The sequence below is a fragment of the Elephas maximus genome, chromosome 4 (assembly GCF_024166365.1).
Source record: "Elephas maximus indicus isolate mEleMax1 chromosome 4, mEleMax1 primary haplotype, whole genome shotgun sequence".
Lineage (NCBI taxonomy): Eukaryota > Metazoa > Chordata > Mammalia > Proboscidea > Elephantidae > Elephas > Elephas maximus.
Window position 1 is genome coordinate 108,137,498 of NC_064822.1, and position 8,533 is coordinate 108,146,030.

Genomic DNA, 8,533 nt, shown 5'->3' on the forward strand with positions numbered 1-8,533 from the left:
AGCCACACTTCCCTCAGGGCAACACATCCCTTTTCCAGGAATCCCTTCTTGTATCCTTTCCAAATCTCTCCGTTTTCTGCTGTCTTAAGTTAGATAGTGATGAATGATACCTCCTGGTACTCATTTGTGCCAAGTCTTGGCATTAAACAGACATCACATGATATGAATTGCAAATGAAGTTTATTGTGCAGACACCAAAACCACAACACATCAAGCAGCAAAGTCAACAAGACGAACTATACATGTAAGAAGCATGTCTCCCCGGGTGCGTGCTTTGAGATGAAACCAACAGGCCGCCCTGGGCTCCTCAACAGAGTATCTGTCTGGAAAAGGACCACCAAACGGGCAATGCAAGGAGGGAAGGAGGGGCAGGGAATGGGGCACGACTAGAAGATCCTGCCCCAGGGGACAGTAGGTATTACTGGTTCCAACTAATTTGTTTGGAGAGAAGATATTTCCAAACTACATGTGGGTATCCATTTCCCCAAAATGCCGTCAGAGAAGGATGACAAAATCTGACTTGCTGTCAATTAGATGTACAGAGACAGATCGTACATTCTGGAGTGGGAGAATCAGAGGGGATACCTCATCTTTATCTGAAAGAGAAGGCCACGCCGGAACCACAACTTTCAGCTGCACCAGAACAACCCTTTTCAGAGCTAGAAGCTCCCCCTCCAGAGCCAGAGCCTCCTCTGGAGCCACCTCCAGAGCAGTAGCCGCCTCCGCTGCCACCTTTGGAGCTAGATCCTCTGCCTCCAAAGCCATAACTGCTACTTGCCGAGCTGTATCCTCCTCCTCCGGAACTGAACCCTCTTCCTTCAGGCCCACAGCGTCCAATGCCGGCCTTGGATGCCACATTTGAAGAAATGGTGCTGCTTGTCACAGCTGCAGAGAGAGAATGTGTTACCTCAAAGTTCTAAATGCCTCCATCTGCTTCCTCCTGCCTCCACCCCACACACTGCCCCATAAGACAAGATTTCCCTCCACTACTTACACATAGTCACGCAGCTGCTTAGGTCCCCAGACATCCTGTAAGGGCCAGAGAGAAAATAACTTCAGGCAAAGCACTTAGGTTCTGTGTACATGTTTTAAAATGTCCACCTTCAAACATATAGTTTACCCCCCAAAATCGGCCCCCAGGTCCTTATAGATCCCACCTTCTTCTACACTGCCGGATCACAGAGATGGGGACAAGCCCCCACATTTATGCACGATCTTGCCTCTCCATTCATCTCAAATTTTTTGATCTGACAAAAATGAACAGTTTCATTGTTGACTCAAAATGACCAAAATCCAAATTCAGTTCAGCTTTGCAGCACATTTTGTATTTAAGTCCATCTTAACCTGTTGCCGTTGAGTCGATTGCAACTCATAGCAACCCCATAGGACAGAGTAGAACTGTCCCGTAGAGTTTCCAAGGAGCAGCTGGTGGATGTGAACTGCTGATCTTTTGGTTAGCAGCCGTAGCTCTTAACACTATATTATGCCACCAGGGTTTCCAAATCCGTCTTAGTGACTCTGATATCCAGAATCATGTCACGTCAGAAATTTTCGAATGAAGCCGCACCGTGAAAATTCATTGTAGATAGAATGGTAGCCCTGCAGCCTCCCTATTCTGCCCTCCCTCCCCATCCCTTGTGCTTCAGCTGAAATTTTTCACACTTCCTCTTATAAACTGGGGTTACAGGGCCTGGCTTCTCAGACAGATCCAAAGCAACAGCCCAAAGAAAGCTACTCCCTCTCTTTCACGCTGGCTTGCTGTTGGTCGAGGCAAGTTTTTTCCCTGCCAAGTACTCCAGCTAGATTGAATCACAGGGATGCTAATATCACTGACAAAGTTCTCAGACCACAGAGGAAGGAAATATTCCCTCTTTGAGGATTAACAAGTGGTGCTGTTTGCCATTCTAAAAACCTACAAAGAGCTACATCTGGCACCTGCTCCAGGTGAGCACACCCCAGCCAGTCAGCACGTTCAGAAACATCATCTCCCCGTTCTGGGTATCGTTCCAGGTTACGGGATGAAGGGAAAAGAGGTCACTCGTCCTGTGCACCTAGAGACCAATGTCTCAGACTGGGAAGGACTAACCTGTTTTCACATCATTGTATTTTTTTCTTTCAGAAAAGTCTTAGCTGTTTAATTTACTGCTTAATTTAATTTAGTTGCCTTGTTAGCCTTTCTATATTGATAAGCTTATAAATCTATAATAATGGTTAAGCTCAACAAGTAGCTGAAGGGTTGGCAGGTCGAACCCAACCAGAGGCAGCTCGGAAGACAGGCCTGGAGAACTGCTTCCGAAAGGTCACAGCCTTGAAAACCCTACAGAGTAGTTCTACTCTGCACACACGGAGTCGCCATGAGTCAGAATCGACTCGGCAGCAATTAACAACAACAACTACAATAACACTTTATGTCCTGAACTGCTTGGGGATATAGTGAACATAAGCTCTCAGCCGCCCTGCCCTCTACTTTCACTGCCTTTGCTTCTTGCCCTGGTTCTGGAAGAAAGAAAGGGAATCAGAGTGCCCTCTCTCCTCCCAGTGGCCCCTCACCGGCACTCCTCGCCCTCCAGCAGCTTCCTGTAAGTGGCGATCTCCACGTCCAGGGCCAACTTGGTGTTCATGAGCTCCTGGTAGTCCCGAAGAAGCCGGGCCATGTCCTCTCTAGCCTGTTGCAGGGCCTCCTCCAACTCTACAAGCTTCTGCCTGGCGTCTTTGAGGGCATGTTCTCCCTTCTGTTCGGCCTCTGCGATGGCATCCTGCACACTCTTACACTGTGAGAAAAGGAGTGAAGGTTTCTGCGTGTGCAAAGAGAGTTGAGCCTGCCACAGGGAGGGTAAGCAAATGCGTTTGGGGTATAGAAGGCCAGGATGACTGGCCCCAGGAGTGGTGAGGTTCCCCTTGCAGTTAATGCAGGTCGCAAACAACTGTGCTGAGACTTGCTGCTGTCTCTGGGCATCATCTCCTCATGTTGCCTTTGACTGGACCCTAACGCTTCCCCCATGATTCCTTTGGATACTCATGACACGCACCAGAGTGATTATCCCATTTTTACAGAGGCAAATGAAAACATTCAATGTTGACTGCTTCATAAGAACTCTGCTCCCCATGGAGTGGCTCTCTACCCCTCACGTTATGTATTAGAAAGCTAACGGCCTCTCCCAGGCCAACTTTCTCCAACACTTACTGCCCCTGCGTTACCCCTCGGCTGGTGCCAAGCTAAATGGGAAGCTAATCCTGCAGTCCACAGCAAGGCAAACTAACTTCGGCTTTATCTGTAATTGTCCCGTTTCATTCATATGATCAAAAATGAACACAATTCTTTTCCAAACTAATTCTTACATTAGGCTGTCTCTTAGGCCACCCTAAAAATTTGTTATAAACCTTACATTATGATAAGCTTGAGACGTTTGGAATCAATAGTGCTAAATTAGAACTTCTCACAATTTTTCCTCCCTCCCTCACACACATGCATTCACATTCTTACACTCTCTCGCGCTTTCACACACACTTATACTCTCTCTCTCACATATACACACACTTGCACATGTGTATATACAACTTTCCACCACCTCCTTGGAGCCTCCCTCAACCCAAGAAGCTGGACCAATCTTAAGGGCAGGATCTTACCTGCTTCTTCACGTGGGCAATTTCCCCTTGCAGTCTCTGGATCAAGCGATTCAGCTCACAGATCTCTACCTTGATCTCTTTCAGGCAGTCTCCATGTTTCCCAGCAGTCACCTGGAGCTCCTCGTACTAATATGGGAGGAGGAGGACAGTTCATAGGTGGGTTCCAACTTGGTGGAAGGTTTGACTTGAGCCAAGGGATGGCTGACAACTGGCCCAGGGAGGGTCAACCAAGTTGAATGTCATGGTTGCATTTCTGGGAGGTGAACAGACTATCTCATGTCCCCATGGGGACTTGATGCCACTCACGATCGGGGGTATTTGGGGTCCTGTGGATACTTTCCTGTGAATGACATCTAACAACCATTAGATAAAAATACCAGTAATCTTACTGTGCATTTTCTGGCTGGAGGTGGAAACCCAGCTTGTTGTAAGGTGCTGTGAGTCTGCTCTCCCAGTACTTGCCTTGCTCTGGTATAGAGCTTCAGCCTCAACTTTGCTCTTCAGAGCAATCTCCTCATACTGGGCCTGGACCTCAGCAATGATGCAGTCCAGGTCCAGGCTGCGGCTGTTGTCCATGGATAGGATGACGTTGGTGTCCGTGATAGTCTGCCGCCTCTGGGACAGCTCCTACACACACAGGGAGGACTGGCCATGATTTCCCTGCCCATAACCAAAGGCAGGAAACCCAAAGGCAGGGTGGGGGCATTCTCTGCCCTGATGTTTAGGGACATGCACAAAATCTTAAACTAAGCACACACTGGGTGGGATTAAAAATGATACAACCGCCCTTTTTAGGCCTGTGCCAAAGTTTATCTGAGAGCTACAGGGAGGGCTGTCTGTATTTCCGAGCCTCCTAATTAACACTTCTGCCAGTTAATGATAAGTCTACCCAAACCCAATAACCAAAAAACACATTGCCATTCAGTCAATTCCAACTCATACTGACCTTACGGACTCAAGTGTCCATATGGCAAATGCCTTAAAGGTTACTTTCTGTTTCAGGAATCACATGTGTGTGCTGGGGTGGGGGAGGCGTAATAATACATTTTGACCCCTGAAGCATACTGATCATAGAAACGGGAACAGAGCAGGCATCTTCCCAAGGTGAGCTGGGCATTTGCAAGGCGAAGTGTGTGGAGGTTGAGGTGGTGTTTTCTGAGCCTTACATTCTCTAACATCAGAGGAGAAAGTTCCTTTCCCCCAAGACTTATGCTATACAAGCTCCCCCAGTGTCCCGGAATGATGGCAAGTTGAAGTCAGCTGGTCCATGAACCCCATTCATTCTACCTTTCCGCCAACTGGAAAGGAAGGGTGGGAAGCTAGGGTCTGTCCAGAACCAGCCTCCTTACCGCATCAAAGAGGATTTTCAGGAACTCCACCTCCTGATTCAGCACATCCGCCTTGGCCTGCAGTTCCACCTTGTTCAAGTAGGCATTGTCCACATCCTGAAAGAACAGTCAGGGGCCTCTGGTGAAATTCATGCCACGACCCCTCAGCTGCATCATTCCCTGCATGGGCCCCACAATTTCTTGGCCACTCACCCCACTCCTAGTTCCAGGTACCTCCCATGAGCCATGGGGCCACAATGTACCTCTGCTGGGGGGCTTCATGCCCATGTCCACTTGTCACAGCCCCCCAGGATCATCAGAGCTCTGGTGGGTCCAAGCTTTGCCAACCATTCTCTCCCTTTTGCTTGAGATACTGTTTTCCCACTAACTGCTGTTAATGTCTTCTGTGGGTTTCCACAGTCCTCAGCTCTCCCATCCTGCCTGCCCATTCCACCTCTCCTGAGTTTCTCTGGATTGTACACCAAGTCTTTGTAGGAACCTGGCTAAGAACCCATGCTTTTGGCCTTCTAGCTCAAACCTTTGTCTATACAATGACAGCATCTTTAAGAAGGTATTCTAAGGAAGTCCCAGTCCTTTCTCTGCTCTTTAGGAGAAGAATAGATGCTTTCTATGTTGGCAATTTTTATGACCCAGTTAGGCCTTAGGCGGGTTATGGATAAGGAAATGCTCTAACAAATTTGCAGAACATCTTTGAAAATTGCCACTGGAAGCTTGAACTGCAGAGACACCTTGGTTTCACGAGAACCAGCCACAGGCACGCCTTTCTCTGGCTACTGCTGTTTTCACTCATAGCTGTTTTCCAGCCTGTCCATTTGGACACATGGTGTCCTGAAGCACCCGCTACTGCTCACCACCCCCCAGCCATGGAAGTCCCTTGCTCACCTTTTTAAGTGTCACAAAATCATTCTCAGCACACGTGCGCTTGTTAATTTCATCCTCGTACCTGTTGGCACCCAAAGGACGCAGCAATTAGTCAAGGTCTAGTTTTTTCTTTTTCTTTTTTCTTATCTTTTCCTCCTGGATTCACCCAAAGTACCCAATCTTCCGGGAGTATTAAACACTCTTTAAATGTGTAAATTGAAACTACAATATTCCAAGTGAGGACAGTTTTCTATCAATTAACTAACATGTCAAAAATAGGATCTCTAAAGCCCTAAACACCCTCACAAATGATCCACAAAGATACAGAGACTCTCCCTTTTATCACCACAAGCGCAACTGGGAGACAGTGGCTTTCTGGGGGAATGCTCAGGTGACTCATGGATACGTATCTCCCTTTAGTGTTTACGCTGCCACATACTTCTTCTTATAATCCTCAACAAGATCCTGAACGTGGCACAACTCAGATTCTTGTGATGCCCTTTCGGCGCAAAGCACATCCACTTTTTTCTTCAGGTTGGCAATGTATGCTTGGAAGATGGGATCCAGGTTGATGATGCAGGTGTCACCATCTATTTGCTGCAGGAATTCCCATTTCGTCCGCAAAACCTGGTTTTGCTGCTCCAGGAACCGCACCTACCAAGACCAAAAGGAGAGCCCATGAGCTCTGAGGCCCACCAATCAGCTCAGCAAGCCACACTGCCCAGGGTCAGCTCTGGTCTTCCTTTGAGAATTAGAGAATCTATAAGGCTCCGTCCTGACCAGCTGAGTGCCAGATCAGACCAGGTAGAGCTTCTGATCTCCCTGCCTGCACACTTGAAAGTTCTACAGACTCTGAATACTACATCTGGCCCTCTTCGTGTGGAAAACTTTCTTTCCAACTTCACTGCCCACTGTTTTGTTTTGTAGCTGCTCCCAAGACTCCAGGCCATTTTCCTCCCCGGTCCTAGCTGAATTCCTGGCATAAATCCTTGGGAAAACCAGAAGCAAGCATTCACTGGCGCTGCTCCTAGGGATACTGAGTATGAGAGTACTGGAGGGCAGGGCTCCTCGGCCTGGTTTTTAAGACCTTGTAAATTCCTTAGACAGGTTCACCTGCCTTGAAATAGGAGAAAGCCCAATAATACTCTGAAGTGACAGGAATAAAGACTTTATGGACGTAAAACTGAGAACGCTTCTCTTGAAGGCAGCAATTTTATTTATCCTCAAGCAGATATATCAGGCTCAGCTTCCCAGAATTTAACAGAGTAGTAACTTCTAGGGAAGAAAAGACTTTCTCAGAAGTTGTCTCACAATCCCTTCCAAAGCCAGCTGTCGTACAGCGTGAGCTAGTCAGTCCTTTACTTGCCTACATCAGCTTTTTTATGGTTTTCAGATTTTTCCATAAATATTATTTATTTGGACTGAAACAATAAAGCCAAAGGGGCAAAATCATTCCTAACTGCCTACTGTTATAGAAAATGTAGCCCATGATGCCATCACCTCTCCAGCTGGAAATTGCAAGTAACCCAAAGCAAACCATGGCTGCTACACCAATGACACCTATATGAAACAATTCTATGTTATTTCCTTTTTGATCAGCACTGAAAGCAGGGCATCCTGAGCATTAGAAGGAGCCAGCTCTCCTAACTCACCTTGTCAATGAAGCAGGCAAATTTGTTGTTGAGTATTTTGATCTGCTCCCGCTCCTGAGACTTCACATTCTGAATCTCTGGATCAACTTTCACGTTGAGAGGCTGCAGGAGGCTCTGGTTGATGGAGACTTCATGGATGCCCCCACCAGGTAATCCTCCAGGCCCAAAGCCACCAGGGCCCCCAAAGCCTCCAAAACCAGCGCCACCTCCAAAGCCGCCTCCACCAAAACCACCACCTCCAAGGCCGCTGCCACCTCCAAAGCCACTGCCTCCTCCAAAGCCACCTCCTCTGCAAATAAATCCACCCCTGGAGCCAAAGCTTCTACCTCCTCCAGCCACACTAGCAGAGATGCTCTTGGTTCCTCCAAGGCCAACAAGACTCCAGCTGCCAAAGCCGCGTCCACCACCACCATGGCGGCTCAAGCAGGGGAAGCTGAAGCCTGATCTTCGGCTCCCACAGAAGGCCAGAGCCGAGCCGCTGCTGAAGCCCAGGGGTCTTCCTCCACCTCCTCCTCCTCCTCTCCCACAAGGTCTGCACGAGATCTGACAACTCATGATGCCTTGCCCAGTGAGGAAAGCCGAAGGTTCCTGAGAAGAGTTAAGGCTGGAGATTCAACTCTGCTGTTGGGAGGCTATCAGGGTCCCCTTATAAACCCGCCAAGTAGGTGCTGGTGTGCACACGTGCGGGTGCACTTATGCGTGGGTTTGGTCTTCCTGGAAGCTATTTCTGGAGAGTGATTATCAAGCTAATAGCCATTAAAAATCTGCTAATCAGCTCTATTCCAGAGCTTGCTTTGATTGCAAACTTCTGTTTATCTGAGCATCTGTCACACAATTTGATTTTTGTAAAATCATCAGAAAAGGAAATCAGGATTGGGGTTTCTCAATCTGAAAAAAATTTTGCGGAATGTTGTTTCCTGTTCTGGACTGAACCAAGGGGAAGTTGGCTACCACTTGGGCCTGTACAGGCTTGCCACTCCGGTGCGGCTGATAAAAGGAATGCCAGGTTTATAGACTGCAGAAGCCTCTCAATGGCAGCCGTAA

General features: G+C 48.0%; 1 protein-coding gene across 1 annotated transcript; it reads right to left on the reverse strand.

The window, feature by feature from the left end:
• Positions 1-266: 266 nt before the first annotated feature.
• On the reverse strand, positions 267-8,044 carry KRT2 (keratin 2). The gene is made up of 9 exons (XM_049881556.1): positions 7,490-8,044; positions 6,277-6,491; positions 5,859-5,919; positions 4,977-5,072; positions 4,090-4,254; positions 3,628-3,753; positions 2,551-2,771; positions 995-1,029; positions 267-885 (listed from the first exon to the last, which is right to left on the reverse strand). Exons 1-9 carry the CDS (start codon positions 8,042-8,044, stop codon positions 593-595), a joined length of 1,767 nt encoding a protein of 588 aa, XP_049737513.1. The 3' UTR covers positions 267-592.
• Between the last annotated feature and the right edge of the window lie 489 nt (positions 8,045-8,533).